The sequence below is a fragment of the Portunus trituberculatus genome, chromosome 15, assembly GCF_017591435.1.
Source record: "Portunus trituberculatus isolate SZX2019 chromosome 15, ASM1759143v1, whole genome shotgun sequence".
Lineage (NCBI taxonomy): Eukaryota > Metazoa > Arthropoda > Malacostraca > Decapoda > Portunidae > Portunus > Portunus trituberculatus.
In genome coordinates, this window is record NC_059269.1 from 9,578,629 (window position 1) to 9,604,687 (window position 26,059).

At 44.0% G+C, this 26,059-nt stretch overlaps 2 protein-coding genes across 11 annotated transcripts in view; one reads left to right on the forward strand and one right to left on the reverse strand.

Annotated features, from left to right (window-relative positions):
• The window catches only part of LOC123504257, a 20,915-nt gene extending 16,142 nt beyond the window's left edge, over positions 1–4,773 (forward strand). For 4 of the 6 annotated variants that reach the window (XM_045254642.1, XM_045254644.1, XM_045254645.1 and 1 more), the window contains 4 exons: positions 86–219; positions 341–630; positions 1,167–1,311; positions 4,389–4,773. In XM_045254642.1, the coding sequence (XP_045110577.1) occupies positions 86–219; positions 341–630; positions 1,167–1,311; positions 4,389–4,451 (632 nt within the window). In that variant the 3' untranslated portion in view covers positions 4,452–4,773. Of the gene's footprint in view, positions 1–85; positions 220–340; positions 647–1,166; positions 1,312–4,388 lie in introns of those variants that run through there. The other 2 variants (XM_045254643.1, XM_045254646.1) reach the window with 2 other exon arrangements.
• Positions 3,100–18,816, reverse strand: LOC123504259. Of its 5 annotated transcripts, none has more exons than XM_045254649.1 (5): positions 18,544–18,816; positions 10,457–10,636; positions 7,946–8,014; positions 5,999–6,118; positions 3,100–3,724 (listed from the first exon to the last, which is right to left on the reverse strand). In XM_045254649.1, the coding sequence occupies exons 1-5, from the start codon at positions 18,718–18,720 to the stop codon at positions 3,680–3,682; spliced, it is 591 nt and encodes a 196-aa protein (XP_045110584.1). In that variant the 5' UTR covers positions 18,721–18,816; the 3' UTR covers positions 3,100–3,679. The 5 variants fall into 5 exon arrangements, with proteins under 5 accessions (XP_045110584.1, XP_045110583.1, XP_045110587.1 ...); XM_045254648.1 differs by lacking the exon at positions 7,946–8,014 and adding an exon at positions 9,116–9,214; XM_045254652.1 differs by lacking the exons at positions 5,999–6,118; positions 7,946–8,014 and adding an exon at positions 9,007–9,214.
• Between the last annotated feature and the right edge of the window lie 7,243 nt (positions 18,817–26,059).

Consider the following 26,059-nt stretch of genomic DNA (forward strand, 5'->3'; position numbering starts at 1 on the left):
ACCTGCTAGTTTGTTTGCTGGCTTACGTGCTTGTGTGTGTTTTTGGATGTGACGTTATTTTCTTAAACGTTTTGTTTCATACCAGACGGAAGTGTCACGAGGGAGCAGAGGCGGTGTGCATGCGGCTCCGTTCACGAGAAAGGAAATGCCTCGTCTGAGAAAGGTCAACATCTCTCCAAGTCTTGTGGCGACGTGTCTCGAACTCCTTCCAACCCCAAGGTGACTGTTCACTCAGCGCGGTGCCAGTAATTGCTGGCAGGGAGATGTCAGTGTTGAGTCGGTGCTGCAGCGAAGGGAGTATAAGCATCATGAGTAACATTACAGTTGTGTCTTGTTACAGCAGGAGAACAGCATGAATAGCATGCTGGAGCTGGTGAGGTCAGAGCCAAGCCTGCCCAGGGATCAGACCGCTCCTCGTCTGGTCGGGCCAGTCTTGCGGCGCGTCTCGCAGATGTTCTTCGGGTCTTCTCCCTTCCTCTCCAACTCCGCTGAGGAGGCGAAGGACTCGGGCTCTGATGCAGCTGGGGATGAGATGCAGCCTGAAAAAAATGGAACAGGGACTTGGCGCCTTGGGAAGAACACTTCTCGCCGCGCCGTCTCCTCCTCATCGGGCATCTTCAGTTCCTTCAAGTGAGCTGCCAAGCATGTATGTGCTGAGCGTTGCTGAGGCCCCGTGTACCATCACCGCTGTTCCAGCAGATGTTATGTTCAGTTAATAACTTCCCTCTTGCTCGTGGTGAATAGTTAATTTCACTCGAATAAAGTCAGTCATCGTATAATTATGATTTAATACTCATTTTGGATATATGTACCTGTCAGATACCTGTGAGGAATGGAAGGTCCAGGTGGTGCTTACCTGCATCAAGGCACTCATTGTTTGCCTCTTTGTCAGGAAGGGCCATTTTCTGAGCTTCACGGGACAGTGATCTATAGAAGTTCATATTGATATTACATACTCTACTAAGTTGCATTTGTTGACTAGCTCTGTCGGAAACTGTTTCCCGTAGTGAATCTTGAATATCATTCAGCAAAGCTAGGAGCATTAAATACCTTAATAGTATCGCAAATGAAAAAAAAAAATCTACCTGCAGTTGTAATGTTTAAGTAAAAAAAAAAAAAAAAAAACCAATGCCAAGCAGTTAGATTTTTTAAATCTTTTTTTTCAGATACAGTCGACTCCAAAACGCAAGCAACAGTGACAGAGGGAAGGCCAACTCCTGTTCAGACTTCCAAGAAACTTCCGCCACTCAGGGTGCAGGTACAGCGCCAGCCAGGTTCACACCGTGGTGGATACATGAGCCAGCATCCATGGTACTCTAATGTTTTTTTTTTTTAATTGTATGCATCATATCATTCAGTACCTTATGAGTACCTTACTGAGTGATTATGTGATGGGCTGGTGTCAGTGTAACAGGAGACAGCCCTTCAATCAAACCTTGTTGCTATTGTCCCTTGTTGAAGGTTTCTCTGAGGCGCTAAGTTGTTCTGGAATTGAGAATGTATGAATCTCTTTACAATTGCGTGTTTTTATTCCTTAAATGTGGAATGTTTGCAATGTGTGCAGCAGCTGTACTAAATGTGAATCAATACAATACAAAAGAAGATGCGATTTTCTGACTTAGGTCGATATACTGCTATGTGAGACTGTGTTTAAATATCTCCCTTGGCTGCTTTCTCTCCCGCCGTCTCGTCATCTCGCGGCAGGAGCAGCGCGGCGCTGCCCTCAAGGTTATTTGGAGGTTACTGAACTCCAACCTGCTGCTGATGTGTCTCGTACCACCTGAGCAGCAGATTAAGTAGTGTTTCTTAGTATGATGGGTCCCATGGTACGAATTCCATCAGACACGTCACTGGTTAAGTTTATATCAAACCGTGCTACCTTATGTCACATATGTTAATGTTGCATGAATGACAATGACGCAAATCTGCATACGTTGGCTGGGGCAGAATGTACTTAAGTGTGTGTGTATATATATATATATATATATATATATATATATATATATATATATATATATATATATATATATATATATATATATATATATATATATATATATATATATATATATATATATATATATATATATATATATATATATATATATATATATATATATATATATATATATGATGCAACCAAATTTATTTGTGCAAAGATTTTCATATTACATAAATCATCAAACTTTGAGCATTGTACAAGGTATATATATATATATATATATATATATATATATATATATATATATATATATATATATATATATATATATATATATATATATATATATATATATATATATATATATCTTTGTTCTGGTCCGCCTGAATTTGACAAAGCGGTCTAGAGATGTTGGTAAATGTTAGATTACCGTTTACCATGACTCTCACTTGGGACGTCGTGGTGTTCCTTGTTGCGTCACGTTGCTGAGGCGGGAGAATGTCTGTTATTTTGTTCAGAAACTTCCAGGAGTGTCTAGGCAGAACGCTACATCATTCACGTAAGATGAGTGACATGCACCACAGTGAGGGTCGAGTGTACAGAGTCACACACACCGTCGTATATTGTATTGGGTTTGTTGTACTGAAAATAACTAATGAGGAAAGAAAGTATGGGTGTAAGAAGGACAAACTATCTTAGCTGCTTAGGTAGGGAGAAATCTGTGTCAACAATACTACGTATTGTTGACAGCGTGATTGAAACTATTGACACTATCAGTAAAAGCAAAGCAAAAGTTCTAGTAATAACTCGAAATCCTAGTTATCCTCTCATTCCACGACATATTACTGGTGGAAGGATTAGAAGTACTTATTAGCTCAGTTGATGGCAGGATGGAAGGCGCGCCGTGTTGAAGATACAGTTGACTCTCAGACAAGGTACTGGCGTAAGGTGATCTATATAGAGGTTGTCATATTTTGCTCTCGCTCAGGATAAAAGCATCTGTTTTTGCCTTAGCTTTGTAGAGTATTTATTCAGCACGAAGAACAGAACAACACTGCTCCTAAACATTGTTGGTGCAGGCGGTGGTCTGTATGCCAGTGTGAGTGAGACTACTGCGGCACGGCGCCGGTAAATAGGGCTCACTGAAACAGGAGTCATTTCAGCGTTCATACTATCTTTAATAAGGATTGTCTGATTACATATTACCCTTTTTTGTTACTGTGTGAGCCAAGCAGCATATCTTCCAAACCAGACTTAAAGATACCAAATTTAATGTTACACAAGAGGTGATAGATAGTATACGACCAAGTGTGATTTTGTAAAATGAATAATAATAGACAATTCAAAAACATTATATTATAATCTGTGGAGCTGAATTGCTCTTTTCGTTTTTTCGATGTAAAAATCTCTTTACAAGTGACAAAGTCCAAAGGCATGCAAGGTAAACACGCGGTGATATGCTTCTGTCCCATTCTATACAAAACTGGGAGAAAAGCCAACACTTCCATCCCACTCGGGGAGGCGAAACCTCGGCTGCGTCACGGGTATAAAGAGTGGCGGGCAGGTGGGCGGCCCGCGCGGCGACAGGCTTGGAGGTCGCTGCGTCGTCCACCTCTCCGGCCAGCAAGTAGTCAGCTGGTTGCCCAAAAATCCAGTGTGTCTTCGACAAGTTCAGGGGGATGCCATGATGGATGAGTCGAGAGATGTGCAGGTGTTCGGGAGATTGTCGTCAGCCATTTAAAAGTAGGACTCCTCTTCCGCCTTCCTCATAGCCCTTTTAATCTGCGGAGAAACCAGGTACTACTTTGATCATGGCCAGGGAGGGGTGGGAGAGGAAGACCTGTCCTGCCATGATGCTCAGCAACGATTTTAGGGACAATATAGTGGTATTTAGGATATGAGACATTTAGATATGCACATTTGATGTTACATGATATATTTGTAAATACTGAAGACTTCAAAAATACTTTATAATGTGGCTGAGACAAAAACTAATGATACTTATCATGTGGTATTAATGTAACACACTGGTAGTATTCTTATTTAGACAGTTATTCCTAAATACAAACTAGTTAGTGGGGAAGCTTCATGCAAAGCTGTGTCGCGGAGGACAGGCTGAAGGAGTCGCCCCACAAAGGGCTGAGAGCCAGGCGTGGGTAATGCGAGGCTTATTTACTTGTTCTACATTGGCTTAATGTGTACTAGCATGTCTGTTCTAAATAGTGTGGGTGATGGTCAAGGTTCATATTATTTGATTCACAAGATGAACGTAAGAGTAATCACTTCCAAGGAGTTTAGTCTGCCTTCAAGAGGGTGGCGCCCTCATCAGGTTGGAATGACTGAACAGCATTCCGAATTTTTTATTCTATTGTGTTGAATATAGTTATCAAAGTTTTTCTTACGTTATAGGTAAATGATTCTGGAAATTATTGTTGTTCTTTCCCAGGTTGTGGAGGCGTGGGTGGAGGAGAGACCTCAGCCGACTGGGCCCGAGTCAGGTGAGATTTGACAGCCTTGAAGAAGCTACACATTGATGTTGGGAATTTTATTTTTTTGCATTGCTTGTTAGTGTTATGAAAATAGGAAGAATTGCAATAAGTGTTTGTCTAATTTTAGTATCTGGTTTTGTGCAAGTGAGTTGATGTCAAACCCTTTCCGAGCATGCCAGAGCTGTCATCGTGTTTGTTGTGGCTGTCTGCATGTCTGCATACACATCGCCCAAATAATAAAGTCTTTGACATGCTTGCTACATAGATAGAGCAAAAAAGGCAGAGATAGGAAGTGATCTATAGAAAAGTAAAAATCTTTGAAGATCAAAGTAAAAATAGGAGGTCTAGAAAAAAAGAGGACCTTTTGAATTACAGGCCCATGTGTTTGTGAAAATAGGATGCATTTATTTATGAATGAACAATGCTTTGTAAATTTTGAAACTCTTGGCTGGAAGCGATCAGCGTGTAAATTAATGTGTTGAGGAGCGGTTAGGTCCCTTGGTGGCATGGCTAGGGGCGGCATGCAGCGGCAGGCGGCGGGATGTACTCGTAACCAGGAGTCGTTTCACCTGTTACAACAAATTTCTTAAGGCTAATGAGAGTTGGGACGCCTTTCCGCCAAGGTAACCCCAGGAGAGGTAAAGGTTAGGAGACTGAAATAAACAAAAGTAAATATGTAATTTGGTGTTGGGAATTGGTGAAAACAGGAGAAACATGCATTGTGGGGCGCTCGTAAAGGGTTAGTTAGTCACCTCGACCACCGTACTGATTAAAACACGAGCGACATGAAGTGATTAGTTGTCCCAATAAATAAATACTCCGACTAATGCCTTCATCCTTTCTAGCCGTGAACAGTACATGCTGGAAGACAGTTTTAGTACATGCATTTGAATATGTTAATGGCAGAATGAAGAGAACAGGAGTATATTAAAAGATGCTATAGGTAATCAGAATCCATAACTGGTGTCAGGAACCCCGAGACAGGAGACGGGGAACACTTGCTGGGTCTGAGTGACACGAGGCAGTACACCTGGTGCAAGAGGCTCTGTGTATGAGGAGCGATGGTTGCTTAATGATTGACGAGCTCATGTTATGAATTTTATCGCTATTTTATCCTTAACAAAATATCATATTGTTGCTCACACTGTGGCTGCCATTTGTAAGTGTCACAGACCTTGAAGATAAGTAGCACTCGTGCGCGTTCGAGCCACACACGAGGCCACCAGGGCGAAAGTTCAACAGTTTGACGCGTCTGTTTACTACTAGAACACAGTGAAGTAAAGCACAGTGTTAGATGTTCCTAAAGATCGTTCGATCAAAGAATGAGTTGTGGAATGTATCGGAAGAATTGTAAAGAAGCAAAAAGTATATAATTTTACTACTTCTATGACAATTCACGCAAAAGTCAGACATCCGTTATAGTTGGACTCAAGACTGTAAGAGAGAAACGTTGTCATAACATGACCGCTGCAAAACTACCAGTTCTAAAGACGAGGACCAAGAACTACAGAAGTCGCGGGCCATGTGGAGCTGTGTTCTGGGTCAACCAGTGGCGCTCAGCACCTACCCGCGAGGAGGAGGATGTCAAACTGGATTCCTCCTTGATCGCCGAGGTTGTAGTGGCGCTAGAGGAAAGAAGGGATGAGATCTTTGACTCTCCCGCTGTAGCACGCGCTGAGCAGGATGCCTGTTGAGAGTTAATGATACCTGAATGTCCCACACCGGCACTGAATCATGACAGACGCCTCGCTAAACACTGACTGTCACGACATGAATGAAGGCTCAGCTCCAAAGCTGTTTTGTTTTGTTTTTTTCCTATATAACAAAACACAATGCCACAGGCCACAGGGATACTGCTTGGCAAGTGACCGCCCCATGCTTGCGTCCAGGCTGAGGTAGGGTGAAGGCTGCACGGGTCCCTTGGTGCACGTGGCAGCGTGTCGCTCTGACCAAGAGTTATGGATTCAGTCACCTTAGCACTTGTTAGAAAAAGGGGTTAATTGTCTCTCGTTTAGTTTTAAAATGAAAAGGAAATTTATCGTGAGTAATATTAGGGCGCTTTGGCATGCACACTTACGAAGGATTTTGTTTGTGAAAGAGCGGCCGGCATAATTAAAGCTGAAAAAGTCAATTATGTATTTGATACTGAATATATAAATTTACATTTATATATTCTAGAACTAGATACTTTTGCGCGAAACTAATTAAGAAAATCTTAAAAGTACAAAACATGAAATGTATGCAGGGGAATAGATCCAGTGCATGTCTTTGTCAGCTTCATGATGTCGCTAATGCCGGCAGAGGCAAGAGTTGAGCAGCACAGAGCGGTGCGGGGAGGGAGACCAGCGGCACCTCTCACAATTAACTTACATGCAACTCTAAGTTTGAAGCGCATTTATGAACGCCACAAAAGTTTCTGCAAGGAAAAATTCAACAAATGAAAATACGTTTACATTGATGAGGAAAATTTAACGCAAGAAATTGGTCAAGGATCAAAGTATTTCCGAAAAGTTGTTGTCAGGAGGGCGTCAGCATGCTCGAATGAACGATGACCACTAGTGGCGATGCGTGGAGGCGGGGCGGAGCGGGGCGGGGCGTGGAGGTGGTGCGTCACACTGCCAGAAGACGATGTTGGGCGCTGCTAGATTGACCACAATGCACAAAGCTGTGCTTACAGTAGACTTGTTCAGTGTGTGGTTTGTAGTGGAACATGTTAGCAACATGCAAATTGAATTTCGTAAATTTCGTTTAAGCTGGTTTGTGAAGGGCTTGTTGAGTGTTGCCTTCTGTCAGACATGAGTGATACATGGCGTCAAGAATTAATGACACGAGTACGATACCTTTCCAGATAACCAAAGACTGCAAATGCGTGGGCCAAGTCATGCGATTCACAAATTGCTGGAAGGCAGAAAGTAAAGAAGGACGAGTTCAGCAAGGGAAAATATAGGTATAGTGAAGCAAAGCTTGTGGTCAGCGCGGAGACAGCTAGGCGAGGAGGCGGCTGACGAGAATAGCCTTGCGGACACCAGGAGCTCCAGCTGCTGCGTGCAACGTCAACATTATGAGGCAAATGAGTGTTAATTATCAGACGTGTTTATCGTTTGGTGTGCCGGAAATTATTAAAACACTGTGTTTATTTATTCATCAGGCAAAAAGCACACGTTTAAATAAATTTACTTGATAAGAAAATACAACTAAGATGCATTAGATCGTAATTGGCCGCTCCGATGGAGATGACCAAAGGGTTAAGGTGGATACACTGAGTGTGTTAGGCGGCGTGGCGCGCGGGGAGAGTCTCATCAAGCCTCCCTTCTTTGATCCTGGACCTAGTGGACCTTGTAGTCAATCCTCTGTCTCATTGGAGCACCATTAGTCAGGGATGCATCTGCAGGTTAACAGCTTCCTCACACTGCTTTACCATGTCACTAATGAGCTCGAATAGTGGCAGCAGCAAAGTGTGAGTGATTGGTCTCTGCGTGAGTGTGGGGTGAGGGTGCTAGGGATGGACCAGTACCTCACGACGCAAGGAGTTTGAGTATTTGCCGTAAGTGTCGTCCAGGTACTGAATGGCCTCGATGGGAGACTGGAAAGAGGTCGTGATATTTCATCATTTAGAACAAGGACATTTCATTAGGCTAACTACAGGGGAGTATTCTTTGATTCAGGTGTCATACGGTGCTATATATTGCTCGAAATTTATTCATTCATTGTTATTCGGAAGAGTTGCGCTTTGCGCTCTTCAGCACAGTGGAATGGTCTGACGCTGTGGCTGATTCCGTTCCTCACCTGTCAGCTTGACCACATCAGTTCTTGAAGGAAACTCCGTCAAGGCGTCAGTTATCTCTCGTCTAGATTACAATGATGCTTGACAACTTACTTAGTGAATTTTGAATGCGAAATGTTGTACCAAAGCAGTTGCCACTATAGCGTTTCGTCAAAACTTTATCGCAGTCCTTTAATCCAAGAAAGTTCCGTCATTGTATTGTGCATGCTGTTTTCCGTCACGATCGGACAGTATGTCGACCAAAATGACGTCAGTTTTCTGGAAATGAGGACTGGTGCAGGAAAAAAAGTGACAAATTCGGTTTACAAGAAGGCAAAAATGAAGTAGCAACAAAGAGCAGCTGTATTAATGTACGAGTATTTGGCGCCGCCTCGTCACCACGCCTGTGCTTGCTCTTTGTCGCCCGCTGCCTCGTCTAGTAACAATCCATTGGCTTCAGAAAGTGATGCACCGCAATAGGTCTACTGAAAAAAGCTTTGAATGCTAATTGTAAGTTCAACTAAAAAATTGAAAAAATAAAACATAAATATAAGTTGACGTAAGAAGAAAGTTTTGGACACAGACCGCTGCAAGGTGTTTCTCACAAGGAAGGTGACGTTAGGGCACAACCAGGCAGGTGCAGAGAAACAGAACTCTGGAATCACAAGGCACGTGAAACACAGCTGCGGGAGGGCTGTGGCTCAACATGCTGGTCGTTAGCCTCGTCATGCCCTTGTGGGTGTTCACCTTCAGTTTTGTTTAAAGAAGCAGACAACCTGCACACAAGGACGACCACACAGGATACACCTTACAGCTAAATAAAATAGCAAGTGCAGGGGCTGCTAGCCAAACCGCTCAGAACACCACGCTTTTGCTGCTTAGAGTTAATGGATGAAAGGAAGAGAAGGTCCGTCCACCGACCATGTCCTTCATGAAGGCGCGAATTCGGTCTCTCTCATTTTCGAAGCAGAGGCAGGTACTCCCGCTGATCAAGTCGGTCGGAATGCTGCATCTTTTCCGCTGTTGGCATATCATTATGATTGTGTGTCATAAGCCAGATCCAGATGTGTGTGTGAGTGAGTGTGTATGTGTGTAGGTGCTAGTCTCCGCTCGGAAGGCCGCGTGCCACATGCAGCGTGCCGCGAGGCTTGGGGGACGGGATTGCTGCATTAAAAAATCTGCCCTCGTGAAACACATCATTCATGAAAACCGAGAATAACATATTTCCATTAATTACTGAAATTAATGACTGGAATTGAGGGTAAAAATTTGATCAATAGAAAGATTAACTGAAAAAAATTATCAAAATTGCTCCATTGCACAACATCACTTCTCTGGGGAAAATGACACTAATAGAAAAAGAATCTCCTGAAGGTGATGCGTGCACCTCACTGATCTGTACACAGCGTGCGGCCGGGTGCGGTTTACTTGCTCTGGCTTTGTCCGGTTGGCACTTGGCACTACATACATTCTTCATTCGGAATAGTCATCACATTTGAACTTAGCTCAGCAGAGAACCCTACGCGTGGACACCAAGCGGCCGCTCATGGTGGGGAAGGTGGGAGTGGACAGACGCTTCTCTGACCGGCTATGTATATTACTCGAAAACCGCTTTGACGTAACAATCACTCACTGGCTGACACCTACAAGACTGCAAGGCTTCCTACTATTCATATTGTATATTATTCAACCAATACCTTGAAGTTTGACATATTTGACCCATTATAAGACTAATGGTGATTATTACTTATCCTGTAGGGAATGTAAGGCCATTAGTTGCATATGATTGAAATGCATTCACACGACACACATCGCTTGCACCACCGCCACCTCTCACATGGTTCACACAACGCACACATCACGGCAGAGGAGAGGCAGGAAGGGGCTAGGTGAGAGTCAAGGCCGGCCAAATCTTAGTGTCAAAGAGTGATAGGCATTACGGAAGCTCTTCCTCCCTTCCCTTTTCCCCCAGGCAAGTATATCTGGCTCTGTGCCCTTTGTGTAACACTCGAGTCTCCCTCTGCCTCGCTGTTCTTTGTCCCTCCTCTCTCGTCAGTTACCCTCGCATGAGCTGCACCAACGTCTCCATCTCTCTCTCTCTCTCTCTCTCTCTCTCTCTCTCTCTCTCTCTCTCTCTCTCTCTCTCTCTCTCTCTCTCTCTCTCTCTCTCTCTCTCTCTCTCTCACACACACACACACACACACACACACATCCCTTTCTTTCCATGACAAGTGGTCATCCCTGCTCCCGCCAGTACCTTACCTCAAGGGGCAGCCCCTGCCTGGCGCGGAAGTTAGCAATGATGTCATCAGCCTGTCGCTCGAAGTCAGTGGGGGCACGAGGCTCCAAGGCGTCGAGGAGAGGAGTGGAGGAGGCGGGTTCTGCAGTGGCAGGGCGGGCAGGGCTGGGGAGGAAGGAAGCGGGGTCCACGTTCTGCGTCTCCTGCAACATAAGACGACTGTGAGTGTTGTGGTGCTTAGAAGAGCAAGGGAAGGGAGCAGATGAAGTGGGTGTGGCAGGCCAGTCGCCATCAAGGATTGCGGGAGGTGGTCTACGGCAGAGAACAGTGACAGGGGCAGCGAAGGTGTAGTGTGTGGCTTCCCGAGGCCAGACCGGTGAATGTCCAAGTCTTTGTTAGGATGTCCATGTAACTTCGACATTCTGTGATGCAGCGTGTCAGTGTGTGTTCATGCATTGCCGTTGTATGTGTGTGTGTGTGTGTGTGTGTGTGTGTGTGTGTGTGTGTGTGTGTGTGTGTGTGTGTGTGTGTGTGTGTGTGTGTGTGTGTGTGTGTGTGTGTGTGTGTGTGTGTGCGCGTTTGTGGATTGATAAATGTTTAGTCATGTTTAAATATAGAAAGGGTACTATTAGAAGAGCTATAATAATGAAATTATTTAAATCAAATTAACTCAACAAAAGAGCTAATAAGCAGTACACAGACTTAAGCGGTACAGGCAGGCATTACTGTCATGCAGCACCACAGACTGGCTGGTGGAGGAGGGCGAGACAGCCGGCCCACTGCCTCATCATCCTCCATCTTCACCACCTTTCTATTTAGTGCTAACTTGAAAATTCATATATATATATATATATATATATATATATATATATATATATATATATATATATATATATATATATATATATATATATATATATAGATAGATAGATAGATAGATAGATAGATAGATAGATAGATAGATAGATAGATAGATAGATAGATATATATATATATATATATATATATATATATATATATATATATATATATATATATATATATATATATATATATATATATATATATATATATATGGGTGTTAGTTTTACGCTAAAACTGAGGTTTATAAACAAAATAAGCAAAAAAGCAAATAAAGTATATAAACCTGAAAATTTAAGAGAAAAACTTTAATGACTAATAATTATTATGTGTCCTGTAATTATTAGAAAAAAATGGCTTGCTATAAAAAAGTTTAATGGTACATGTTTTTTTCTTGTGTGCGTCAGTGTAGCCAAACACCTAAGAGGTAGTTTTCATGTTGCTTGCATTATGCACGCACCACAACGCGTCAGCCATCATGCAGCTAGCGGTGGAACAGGACCGGCCGCGTTGCTCCGCTAGGAACTGTGCTCCGGCCCGCCACACAGCGGGACGCTCTCTTAGAAGGAGGGAGGGTTGCAAGACTCGAGGGTTTGTGTACAAGAGTTTCAGTGCAGGACCAAGTTTCACGCCACAGCATACAACAGGCGAAACACAGAATCCACAACTCACAAGGTTGTGTGGAGCTTAGGTCGTTCAGTGGAGGAACACCCTCGCCTCCCCGCCGTGGACGTAGGAAGTGGACATTCATTATAACGAGTCGCAGGTGTGAGGAAACTAATAAGGAGTTGTGAAGGAGTAAGAGGATACAGGATGCTACGAAGGCAGGAGAACGCTAATGAAGTACTGTAGTATAGTTATTATTTAGGAATAGGAAAGGTATAGAGTGTGGAAGTTGCCTTGCAAAATATAAGGCAAGTAATTTTTATATGAGTTGGGCAAGAATGACGCTGGAAAGTGTGAGGCGTGAGGCTGATTGACTTAATTAAGGCCTTTGACGTGAATCTCCATGAGAATGTTAAATAGCAAGAAAAGAAATGCTCATGAATGTGAATCAGCCAGGGAAGTATTGTAATTTCTCAGATTAGATGACATACACACACACAATAAATGAACAGATAAACTAAAGAATATTGCAACTAACAGAGCAGCAAGGAGTGAGTCCTCGTGTGATTCAAAAGGGCTAGTAAGATGTAATGAGATCACGAGTACAGTGTTTGAAGAGAAGCTTCCTGGTTGCAGCCACAGGTTGGGTTAAGGGTGTACAGCAATTGAAGCGATGTGTCTAGCTGCATTCTTAAGGTGTGCTAATGATAATAGTAATGATAGTAATAAAGACGAGACAGCTGGCAGTAGAGTTAAGGACAGGGAAATAAGACTAGACACTAATGATGTGCTCTCTACTACCTGTACGTACATTGTCTAGCTGTGAGGGTGAAGGAATGCCTCTGTTCCGAGCAACACTTGTTGGAGGGACAGGGGAACGCTGGGAGTGTCTATGACCAGAGGAGTCTCATTTCTCTGTCCGGCTCAGTCTGCCTCGCCAGCTGACTTGTAGTGCGATCATGAGGCGCAGTTAACTTTTAGGGAAGCCAAGCTGTGTCAGTGGCAAGTACACAAACATCAGTAATTACAGACGCTCGGAATACGATGATTTAATTTTGTGAGTCGAATTCATCTTTTTATTGGTTTTATTCAAATGTTTATTTTTTAGAAAACGAAAATTTTTTGTTTTTTGTTTTTTTATTGTTTAGGAGTATCGGGAATTAGGGGGGTAGGAAAGGATGTGGTGTAGGACTTGGCGTAAGGGTTAGATCCGACGCCTGACTGATGCCACAGCCGGGGTGTAGGGCATGAACCCGCAATAATCCTCCTGGAAAAATAACCATAAACACTGGCTTACTCTTGAGCACACGGCATGTTGCCACAAATATCAATATTCCAGAAAAAAATATGCTTAGTTTGTCATCGTATGATACAGTAGGACAGTTGCCAAAAAAAAGTCGGGAAAAGGAGACAGCATGATGTTAATTGGCTAAAACATTCGGCTACAATCATGGAAAAATCAAGAGTGAAGCAGAGTTTGGCATCGAATTAGAGGCGAAACATAAGCAGTAAGAAATGGAAGGCTTGGCTTGTGGGTGAAGGCAGAGTGGTTCAGAAGGGCGGCCGCGGAGCAACCAAGCGTGGCGGTGCTCATGAAGGGTGGTGGTGACAGCGGAGGCAGGAAGGAGGGAGGGTCTTGGTGGGCCATGGTGGTGGATCTGTCAGGGCGTTACTTGTCATGGGTGAATTAGTAGTAGAGCGAAGAAGTTTCCGCAGTGAATCAAGAGTAGTACATTTACAGCTTGAGGAGCCCCAGCGTGGCTCACTCACCATGCACTTCGGGGCCACATCCTCAGGGTATTTCATGGACGTTAAATAACGCCGGGGATAGTTGTCGACAGGATCCACTTCAGCAATCTTTGTTTTGTAGAGAATAAAGCTTTCATTATGCGTATGTTTGACTACATCATATAAGGGTCAGTATCAAATTCACTGCTGAACTTTGGTTATTTTGCTTACATGCTTCCAAACGCGTCACAGGAACACAAGGATTGATGATTGATTGCTTTAAGCACACCTCAAGCACTCGTGTATGTAGAGAACCTACTATTGAGAGACAGCGACGAGGGTTCAGTCACCACACCCAACCAACTTCGCTGTGTGTGTGTGTGTGTGTGTAGGAAGTATCCTCTGTGAAGCCGATAACTGATGGAGTACTAAGGAGGCCGTGAGTTGAGGAATGACCTGCACTAGATGAAAACTACCGCTCTTCCCCACACTCGGAGGACTTGGCAGGGCATAACAAGACCGGTGGTAGCACGACACTAATTAGCTATCATTAGCTATCATTTAAGTCATTGTTCTTTGTCTTTGTGAGATGAAGTGCGTGTTTAATTCTGTACATTCTAACAACTCGGTGACTGCATGGCATATAGTGGTCCACTGCGATACTTTTGTTTCACCGCATACTGTGTTCCCGTGTGGCTCTCTAGGGTAGGGTGGCTGTCTCGTGCCAAGTGGGTGCCAGCGGGATCCTTGATTTTCTCTTCCGTGATGGCCGCGAAAGCCGGTGCTCGAAGACACCTAATTAAACCACCTCTTTTTTTCGCTAAACTCTCTATTGTATTATTTTTGGCTGGCAGTCAGATCGTGCTAGAAGTCCTGATTCGGAGTGGCTCTCAAGGGAACACCTGCCAAGGACCTTTACTGAGCGCCACCAGCGAGGATACAAAGTCGTGTTTGGTCGAAGTAATGTTAGGTCAGAAGGATTCATCAGCTCAGTGTCCTGTGTCAATAAATACAATCATCCGAGGCGCCAACGCCTGTGTAAATCCCCCAGTGTTTTAATTAAAAAATTTACAAACACCTGCGTCTCAACTAGAAGTTTCTTTTCTGATATGTAAAAGAAGCTGACACGTGACAAATGCGTGACGGCCACGAGCCCGCCTGGCCAAGGAGGCGATCACAGCTGCACCACCAAATAAGGGCGCGCCAGGCTCAGCCAACACAGCGGTGCTCCAAGTTACTGTTATCATGTATCTTTGTTATGAGTTTGGTGCAGCTGTACATATATTGTTCATTACGTCTCTCCGTGTTGGAAAAGTGCTTGTATCTCTACCTTGGATCAGCTATACAATGTTCAGCTTGTATTGAGTCATGATAGGTGAGACAGTCACTCTCAGTCTGTGAAGTCGCCAGGCAAGCGACAAAGTAGTCATTCATGTAATTTTACAATTCTGTAAAATCTTTTCCTCTTTCCTCCAACACCGCCCGCCATGCAACACCGCCGCCTTCCTGTACCAAGTGCAAATGCGTGACACTTTCACCTTGTGCCCAGATTGCACCCCAAAACATCCACCATGTGACGGAAACTCAAGATTCTGTTCCCATTTTTTTACATAAGCCTGTCTAATTCATACCATGAGTCATGTAACTGAGTGCGCAGTGACATGACTCAGTGTGCAGCGATTGTATCACTGACGCATAACACGAATCTCAGTATCTACAAGAAGATATCACAGTGTGGCTACTTAATTACCAGTATCTCCTATAGTGGCACGCAGTACATATTTATTTACATCATACACGTTTTACTTGTTAAAATACATAAAATTCTCATATATTTTTATTTGAAAGTATTCGTTATATTTATCATGCATGGACAGTCCAGAACAAAAGTAGTGTATCTTCGTCACTGTTTACGGGGCACAATGATGCAGTATGGTGAGCAGCTGTATCTGAACCGCGATTATGAATCCATTGGTGGCCGGCAGCCGAGCGAGACACCCGAGATGAGGGGGGGAGGGGGAGCGACCCTTGGCACGCGCCACCCCCTCAGAGCCACCCCGCCCGCCGCACCGCCATATATGTCCCTCCACTGCGCCGAGCGAACAGCGCCCACCAGCTTCACGGTGGATTGGCTGACGGCACTCATGAAGCGGCAGGGGCGTACCGTCAGGAATCTTTGGTCAGGCCGACATAAACATGTTTCTCTTTTCATGATTGCTTCAGAAACATTGATATGGATATTTGTAACAGCTGAAAACAATCTTTATCGCCCTAACCACTGGCAGCGTTACTAGTGGTTCAAAGCTCATGAATGTGTAGGTCGTGGCCGCCGCCTGGTAAGCAGCAAGGGCGCGTCCGGTGGAAGGTGGAGGCTCTGCTGTTCTCTGGCCGAAATTAGGTCTGTGGGTTAACACCAGCCGGGAAGCGTGAACAAAGAGCGGTAGTGCCCCATTTAGCCGCGGGAGGCGTGGGGGCGTGAGACGATGATGTGGCAGTGGGTGGTGTGAGGTGAGGGATTCGCCTGTTGAGATGCGCTTGATATGGAGTACCCCTGTGTCAAGTGTCAAGGCGTGTCGCTACTGTACCGTGTCATTATCAGTCCATTCATTACCTGTTGCATGTCCAGTCAAACGTCTTTGTGTGTGTGTGTGTGTGTGTGTGTGTGTGTGTGTGTGTGTGTGTGTGTGTGTGTGTGTGTGTGAGTGTGCGTCAGTAAAATCTGATAAAAGTGAAGGACTTCGTTTCGAGGTCATTATTGTTAGGATAATCGAGGGCTGAAAGAAAAATGTTATCGGCCGAGGGTGGAGCTTCAAGCCAACGAGGTGAACTGATGTGTAAGAGCCTGTCCACATGTCCGTGTGAATGTTTGATATACACAAACTCAGAGTGGTTCGGGTATGTGTGAGTCAGTTATTTATTATTGCAAGACGAACATGTCAGGCTTGGAATGGGGAGGAGGGAAAGCAGCAATAAGTGGAAAGTTTCTTCTTTTTTTTCTCTGCAAAATATATTGATAAACTTTTCTATTTTCTTGTTTTCTCGTTTTGACAAACACGACAGTTAAAAAAAATGACATGAAAGGAATAAATTACCACCATCACCACCATCACCACCACCACTACAACAACAACAACAACAACAACAATTACTATCACTGCTATTACTACTATTACTACCACTGCTACTACTACTATTACTACTACTACTACTACTAGAACTACTACTACAACTGCTACTATTACTACTACTACTACTACTACTACTACTACTACTACTACTACTACTACTACTACTACTACTACAACTACTAGGTACGCAATTACACTCAATTTGTTAGTTACATTATCTGTACTAATCTCAAATAAATATGTCATACATGTAAGTTATTTAACACCTGAATAGAGAGAAACGGGTCATGTATACAGTTAGGACAGTTGATGAGGAAGAGTGTAGTGGAGTGTGCTAGTGAGCATCAGAATGGAGTGGAAGAAGGTGTGTCAGGTGAGGAGTGGGTGTGGTGGGTGTCAGGAGTGGAGTTGGGTGTGGGGTTTAGGGGTGAATTCCAGAAGGAGGAGGATGGTGAGCAAAAATAACTCGTCTTTCCTAGCTGGCACAGACTCATACTCCCGTTTTCCGCCATGATGTGTCAGACTAGCATGACGTCATTATCACATATGCGTTTGTCATTTGGGTTTGTCATTGCATTTCTCGCTCCATCACACGATCTTCCGTCAAGGTCTTTTGGCACTACTTGTGTTGCATTTTGACGTTCAGAACTATTCAGAGGTCGATGCGGGAGTTAGCTGAGCCGCCAGACCACCGCTAGAGGGACCCGCAGCCTTGGCCTTCACAGATTGATCCTTCCGTCTCTTCTGCTCGCGTACTTCCCACAGTCTTGATGGTGGTTCATCGCTACAGTTTTATAATTAGAGATCAAGCAGGTGCTTCTCGTGGAGGTGACCTTGTCCTGAGACGCTGGGCTGGCACTCTCCTCACACTGCTGCTAATGCTACTGCTGCTGTGACGGCTGAGGCGCCTTTTGTGTGTATTGTTTTGATGGGACAGTAGGTTGAATGTGCACACTTTCACTCACATGCTATTGTATTCGTCCACAGATTCTCTCTCTCTCTCTCTCTCTCTCTCTCTCTCTCTCTCTCTCTCTCTCTCTCTCTCTCTCTCTCTCTCTCTCTCTCTCTCTCTCTCTCTCTCTCTCTCTCTCTCTCTCTCTCTCTCACACACACACACACACACACACACACACACACACACACACACACACACAGCATGTTTGTTATATCATTCCAATAGAATAGAATAGTGTAACATTTAGTGTAAGAGAAAAATAATGAGGACATTCCAAAGAAAGTTTTTCCAAGGTGACGAAAGAACCTCTGAGGCGCTGCCATTCTGAACAGCCGCCAACGTCCACATCCAAGGCAATGCGGGGTGTTGGGGAGCTGTGACCAACTCTTCCAGGGAAGCAGGGGCCTATCTTTATTATGTGCTGCATTTGCCTTGTGTCAGCATTGTGGCAATTGATCCAGTCATCCCTTGCACGTGTGAACACGACCCGCGCTGCCCTGAGGCGCCGGCAGCAAGGTTTTTTGTTGCTCTTAGATCCAAATTTTCACTGAGCGGCGCAGCCTCCGCTCGCAGTTATTTCGGCGTCACCACCGTCACTATCACTTCACTTTCCACAGTCTTTGAGTTTCCCTTTCCTTCCTCATTTTCATTTTAGCCAAAAGACTTGTGTACCTAAAAGAACTTGTATGTAATTCATCAAAATCTTGAGCTTTGAAAACAAAACAAGAATTTTGCCAAGTACTCTTAGGAAAAGCTTTCCACTTGTCTGTACAGATGGCACCACCTGAGCCTGGGATTCATTGGGGAGGATGGGGACATGTGTGGGACTCACCCTCTTCGACATGGAGCCGTCCAAGCCGTACTGCCTCTCAATGTCGAGGAGGTGTCCGCCCTGGGGAAGGTGGACAGTGGTGCAGATGGAGCGGGTTCCTGAGGAATCATCCTTCTTTTCCCTCTGGCGGAGGCCAATAGGGGTGTACTTGTAGCCGTAAGCAGATGGCCAACTCATGGTTGCGAGTGAGTGAAGCGACGGAGGCAGTGACGGGAAGACGGTGCACGCACGCTGGCTTTCGGGGCAACACTGGCTGGGCGCCCTGGCTCTCGCAGCTCTTTGGCACTCGGCCCCGTGCCCACCCTTCCGTCCGTGTGCCACGAACCATCCTCGGCCCAGTCCTGAATTGTTCGGACGAAAAGGTTAACCTACGTACAGTTACACGAAGTAACTTTGCTGCCTTAAGAACGAAAACCAACGGAACGGGCGGGGAAGCTGAAGTCACGGAGGGAGTATTTTAGGCCACATTCTCCAGCGCTTCCAACACCTCGCAGCTTCATTTTCTCACAAGCTGTGGTCGTCTTCAACATTATATCGCATACATCACGTCTTAAAATGGAGTTGTGAGTGAACCAAAGTGAGATGTGCCTGAGTGTTAGGGAGCACAGGCGCGGCGGCGCTGGGAGCAGAGCTGAAACCACCCAAAAGGAGGCCACACATCCTCGCACCACCTATTACAGTCAGCGGCCCATCGGCTCGGGTTCACCACTCTCTACCAAAGGCTCTCGGGCAAAGGCAAAATGTGCTGAAGCCCTTTATGTTCCATGGCATTATAGTACTGTATGTTCCAGTAATTAAGATAACATCTCTTTAATCTGCACTGAAACTCATATAAGAAATTTGCCTCCATGACTTTGCATTCATCTATCTGAAATACATGCGTAAGTCAGCCTGTGAAGAAAACCACAGTGATGTTGAATGGGTTTTCCTGACGTAAGCACAGAATATGCAGGTGACATGTCATTTATAGGACGGCTTATTTTCTGATGTCAAATGTTGTGTGTGCTCAGAGTGTTGCAACAATATTCTTAAAGAGGTAAACATTTTATTGAGGTTAGGCGGTATAGAGCAATATATTCAGTGAGAGCCACACCTGTTTGGAAGCTGCTCAGGATGATGCTCCCTCTGCGCCTCTGTCTTGTGAACGTACTATAAAATGTTCGTTTCCGTGCCCTTACCTCTTGGCTCCCTTATACAGAAGCTGTTCTGAGGCTGCAAACAAGAGACAAACACTCGATTACCGCTCATGATCAGGAAAAGAATCTGATGAGGACAGTCAATTTAGTACGAAAGGTAAAAAAGAAGAGGAAAGACTAGCAGAAGGTTACAGGGTTTATTTGAGAAAGGAATGGAAGATACTGCGTAACTCTTGCAATATAAAGATAGACAAAGAGAGGAGGAGGAGAAGTCTTACACAGGGAGGCTGCAGGATAGAAGTTACCGTGCAGTCAACGGGATTAACCTCTTCAATTCTGAGACGCATTTATACGTTGATTTTTGGTTATGAGCAGACGATTTTATTTGCATTAGAAAGGGTCTATGGAGGTCAAAAGATTAATGGCCAGAGTCTTTACTATTCTAATCCCAACATATGTTTCTGAAATTGTATAAAATCGCCAAAACAGTAACCAGAATGAATAAGAAAACACGTCCTGTTACTGAAGAGATTAAGAGAGGTGTATTTATTGAGGCTCAGAGTGGTGAGGCAGCATCCCTGAGCCTCACCCTTTCTCTACAGCATTTGGCCCACACATACCTGCTTGTTATTTTCCCCCAGTTTGCATGGTAACCAAGGATGCAGAGGGATTGCAGGCGTGCCATATTCGATATTAATGCTCTCTCTAACTCTCTCTCTCTCTCTCTCTCTCTCTCTCTCTCTCTCTCTCTCTCTCTCTGAACAAAGGAAGGCACTCCACGACCACCGCGTAAGCCTTCCGAGAGTCAAGGTACGAGGGGAAATGTAAATACGAGGCTAAAGAATCCTTACATAACACATCGCGGAGTAGGAAAAAAATGGGAGAGGGAAGAGCAAGGCTGTACCCCTCCCTTCATGTTTGTGTGTTTGTTGTTGCAGTAAAGCTTCGCGCAGAGATGGAGCCTTTAAAAATAGAAGCGGTCAGTGGTGCCATCTAGGCTGAACAAAGGCTGGGAGAGACGAACAGGAAAATTTGTCGAATATTTTTCTGGCAATATGTCAAAATTTAAGAGATCGAATGGAATTTGTAATATATTGACATTTCAAGGGAGAAAATCATGTAGCGAGTCCCGATAGACGGTACAAGAAAACTGCTTCCTGATCTGAAAGTTAGGGAAAGTGTAGGAAAGAATTATCTCCCTCATTATCATCATTAGCATTATCATCGCTGGAGCAGTGTTGGCGGGTGTGTCCGGCACGGCAACAGCGCAATGTCGGAAGAGCTCAGCATCAGATCTTGTCCTTCAATGCTTTTTCTTCTTCTTCTTCTTCTTCTTCTTCTTCTTCTTCTTCTTCTTTTCCTCCTCCTGTTCATCCTCCTCCTCCTCCTCCTCCTCCTCCTCCTTCTCCTTCTCCTTCTCCTTCTCCTTCTCCTCCTCCTCCTCCTCCTCCTCCTCCTCCTCCTCCTCCTCTTCTTCTTCTTCTTCTTCTTCTTCTTCTTCTTCTTCTTCTTCTTCTTCTACTACATCTACTTTTCTTCTTCTTCTTCTTCTTTTTTTCCTTCTTCTTCCTTCTTTTCCTTCTTCTTCTTCTTCTTCTTCTTCTTCTTCTTCTTCTTCTTCTTCTTCTTCTTCTTCTTCTTCTTCTTCTTCTTCTTATTCTTCTTCTTCTTCTTCTTCTTCTTCTTCTTCTTTTCCTTCTTCTTTTTCAACTTTTTCTCCTCCTCGTCTTCCTCCTCCTCCTCCTCCTCCTCCTCCTCCTCCTCCTCCTCCTCCTCCTCCGTCTTCTTCTTCTTCTTCTAACGTATTTCGCTTTGCAGGTCGTCACATCGTCCTTCTCTATCACTACTTCTTCTATACTCGTCAGAAACACTTCCACGAAAGCTCACCTGAGGCCGTCATTGGAGCCACGGAGAGATTAGGCCACTGTGACAAGAAGAGACTTAACGGAACACCTCAATGGACATATGGACTTGCTACGGAAACATCTAGTATTGGACAGATTCCCGCCTCTGTTTGAAATAGGTGTCATGAGGCGCCAGCTGTTCTCAATTAACCAATGAGGAAAGGAAGACAGAGGCGGTGCAGTGGTTTTCGTTTTTGCCTAAGAATTTCAGTAAAAGCTTGAATATTTAGTAGTTAGTTATTCAGTCATTGTTCTCTAGTCATTGGTGAGTTACTGATGTGCCTCGCTTCCCTCTGCTTGTGTGTGTATTATTCTCTCTCTCTCTCTCTCTCTCTCTCTCTCTCTCTCTCTCTCTCTCTCTCTCTCTCTCTCTCTCTCTCTCTCTCTCTCTCTCTCTCTCTCTCTCTCTCTCTCTCTCTCTCTCTCTCTCTCTCTCTCTCTCTCTCTCTCTCTCTCGTATCAATACAGTGTCACGCCATTAGGCAATTCAGTAGGTGGCCAGCGTGACTGCAGGATCTTGTATAGACTTGATGCATTGGTGCTAAAAGTAACCTCAGTATCTCTGGCAGACGTCTCTCTTGTATACACCTAGCTCCTCCACGTGTCGCCTGCTACTACTATACTCTCGCTCTACTCTACAACCAGGCGGAAAAATTCTCGCTCTCCTAATCTGATTAAAGGAGTTACATTGGTCCTAACTGGTTTATTCTCCCATGGATTTATTTACCGGTTCCCTGCGTCTCAAATTTAGCTGACGACGTAATGTACTGATTAGTTTAGTAGAAGTAGGTCATTGAGTCATAACAAGAGAGATATGAGAAGTGGGTTGCTAGGAACTGCATGTCTGGTGACGTGAAGAGTGTGATAACAAACATTTGCACGTTAAAAGTGAAGGTAATGCGTTTGTGTAAGTGTGTGTGTGTGTGTGAATGTGCGTATGTGTAATAGTAGATTAATCCCGTTACATAGGAGTTCAACTCTTTTAACCCTTTCTGTACCATGACGCGTTTTCATATTTATTCTGGTTACTATTTAGGAATTTTATATAGTTTCATAAACTTATATGGAAATTAAGATAGCGGAGACTTTGGGTCATTAATCTTCTGATCGCCATAGATTCTTCCCAATGTAAATAAAATCGTTGAATTATACTAGAAACCCATAGTAAAACTGTTTCTCAATACTGAAGAGGTTAATTGCCGCTTGGTACAGCTTTTCCTAATCAACAATCACTGAGAAATCCTTACCAGCCCTGTCTCAGCACCAGAAGAAAGTGCAAAACTATTACCTTTTCATCGCTAACTTTCGTGTACGTAGATGTTTATAAGAACTCCACGCAATGGTTTTGTTGCTGATAATTACTTCGTGTTGTAGTGAAATGGTTAAATAGATAGATGGAGGATAAAAAGAAAGCAAAGGAGAAAAGAACAATCTGCACTCCTTCGTAATATAATCTATTAATGCCGTGTTGTTCCTCATAAATCATTTCTTTAGCCTCACCTGTTGTCTATTCTCTTCGTTTTGATTTGCTTCGTGACAGTGATGGTGGTGGTAATGGTGACGTGTGTGTGTGTGTGTGTGTGTGTGTGTGTGTGTGTGTGTGTGTGTCTGTGTCGTGGTGGCATTGGTGGTGATGGTAAAGGAAAAGAAATTACTCAGCTATTTCACCAGTAAAGGAAAAGAAATTACTCAGCTATTTCACCAGAAATAGTTCAAGAAAGAGAGAGAGAGAGAGAGAGAGAGAGAGAGAGAGAGAGAGAGAGAGAGAGAGAGAGAGAGAGAGAGAGAGAGAGAGATGGAGAAAAATATTTGTGCACTACTTGAGCAGAGGTAAGAAAGAAACACAATAGAAATATATTTAACCTCAAGATATTTTGGCTTCTTTTATTCTCAGCTCAGACGAAGAAGCGAACGTGGCTACACCGTGCCGTGCGTAGAACTAAAAACTCAGAGACACTAACAAGCCAGAAATATAAAAAAAAAATGTTAAACGAATCTGAATAGAACACTGAACAGCAATAAACAGACGAGAACAGATGATAAATGACAGATGGGGACAGAAATAAGCTAGGAGATTACAAATAGATAACACGATATTTCTACAGGTTACTAATGGTTGCAGTAGCTTAGTGGTGGTGGTCATGGTAATGGTATAGGACAAGATAAGGAGCTAAAATTGAAAAATGGAGCAGTGATGAGTGAGAGAAATGGATTGTGAATGTGAGTGAGGAGTGAGGAGGTGGAGGTTGATGGGTGGACGAGTGAGGGGTGGGTGGGCGCCGCGGCTGAGAGAGGTGGTGTGGGTGATGTGGTGGTGTTTGCAAGGGGGTGGTTAGGGAGGGTGGAGGGGCACGTTCTGGCACGCTCCGCTCCCACAGCTGGCTCACTCCACTACTGGTATTAATTTGGCGCCATAAACCCTGGCAGACATGGGGGTGAGAGGGCTGTGGGGGGAGCTGACGAGGAAATAGCCCGTACAGCTTCTGACTGGGCTCCACCACCACCACTGTTACCACTGCTGCCACTTCCACTACCACTGCCACAGCCGCAGACACCACCATCACCACCAAGATCAAAAGCTATCTATCATGACCACCTGCAGTCACCATCAACACTGTCGTTCTGCTCACCATTGTTTCTGGCCTTACGTGGGTCATTGTCTCGTATTCTTCGTTTCCACTATTTCAAAAGGCTTTATTTAAATTTACATGATTTTGTTTATACATTTACGATTTTAGTGGCAGAGTGACAAGATTTTTACATTATTATCTAGAGAAGCACTCTTAAAATCCTCGCTAATCATCTCTGTGACCTTTGAAAATAGTTGTTGTGAAAGACCAAACCGTTTTTAAGCAAGTTTTTGTGGTTCTAGAGGCAGATTGACAAGATTTCTATATTATTAACTGGAGAAACTCTTAGAAACCTCGCTTATAATCTCTGTGGCCTTGGAAAATAGTCGTGGTGAGAGAGCAAACTGTTTGTGAATATGAACCATTGTCAAATAAGTGCCTCCTTCACCCACAAGTTAAAAATTCCATGTCATCTTTATACTTCCCTTCCGATTAGGCAAAGAACGCATAAGACGGACAAAATGTACTAACTTCAAGGGAGAATCCATAATTGCTGTATTCTTGTGTGTACACTGACACGCATTACAAGCAAAGCAGAGTCGCCTTTCAGCGTGTCGATATTGAGTTACAGATTCATGCCAATGCTATGTCATGCGTGTGTAATGTCAAGGTGAGAGACATCACGTCCCCAACTCACTATACTAATCCGGTGTAAGACAAATTTCACTAGCCACCAAAAGAATACCTTCCCGCTATACCGACGTCACATCAACTATAGTCTATTCTAAACTGGCCGCTGGATTTTGATCTGAGGAAGTGTACTATTAGGTTGTTGTTCAGAATATGTAGCTAATTCACGATATAACTAATTTTGTGTGCATAATGCTTGATTTCTATTGATCAGTACAATTATCACAAGGGTAGACTACTGCTTTTCCTCAAGATGTGGCATTTTCGTACTAAACCGAGACCCAGCGGCCAGTTTAGAATAGACAGACTATACTTAAAATATGAAAAGAAACTTGCATCCTTCTCTTCAATGCGTATCTGTCGTGTCTTTCAATATTACACTCTTACACTTTTTTCAGGCTTAAGGAGAAGCCATAATTGTCAGAGGCTTAATATGTTAAAGTGTTTACTTTATTTACGCCATTTATTTTGTAACTGCGTCGTACATGTCTATCTAGTAACTTTGTGATATTGCACCACTGGGCTATACATCCCTTAGGTACGTTTTCAGAAACCCTTTGTTCCCTCACCACGACTGTTTTCCAAGGCCACAGAGATGATTACCGGGGTTTTCAAGAGTGTTTTTCCAGTTAAAGATGTAGAAATCTTCTCACTCTGCCTCTAGAACCGTAAAAACACCCTTAACAACTCGTATAAATTTAGATAAAGCACAGAAACGTTTGAGAATACGATACTTAGTCACGAGGTGCTGGTATTGTTTATTTCCCCTTTTCCTTATATGTATATGAACGAAGAGAGACAGGCTCAGCAAGCTCACCCTGCGGCAACTACACTGGTCATTTGTGTGCACGTACCTTTTAGAAACACGAGGAACCATTGTCTATATCAAAGATGCTTACTAGACTTATAACCGGCATGGCGGAAAAAACGTATGACGAGCTTAGACACACACACACTCTCTCTCTCTCTCTCTCTCTCTCTCTCTCTCTCTCTCTCTCTCTCTCTCGTTGTTGCATCTGCGGCCACACATCACCCCATCGGTGTTGGCTGTACAAAACATAATCCAATAAAGCTGTTCAATAAGTGTGAGTCAAGGAAGAAAACACTCGCAAAGTAAGAGAAGGAATGCGGCAAAGGTGGTTTGAGGAATGTGACGTGCGAAATGGATAAAAAATAGAGTGTTGATGAAGAAGGCAAGCAGTAAAAGTGGCAGTGA

Bases quoted from the DNA above. Each gene is read 5' to 3' on its own strand.
- LOC123504259 (XM_045254648.1), bottom strand. From the start codon at position 18,720: ATGAGTTGGCCATCTGCTTACGGCTACAAGTACACCCCTATTGGCCTC. The intron at 9,215-10,456 runs GTAAGGTACTGG...ATATGCCAACAG, and splicing joins GGCAGGGGCTGCCCCTTGAG to CGGAAAAGATGCAGCATTCC. The intron at 3,725-5,998 runs GTAGGTGCTGAG...GTTTCTCCGCAG, and splicing joins TGACATCCTCCTCCTCGCGG to ATTAAAAGGGCTATGAGGAA.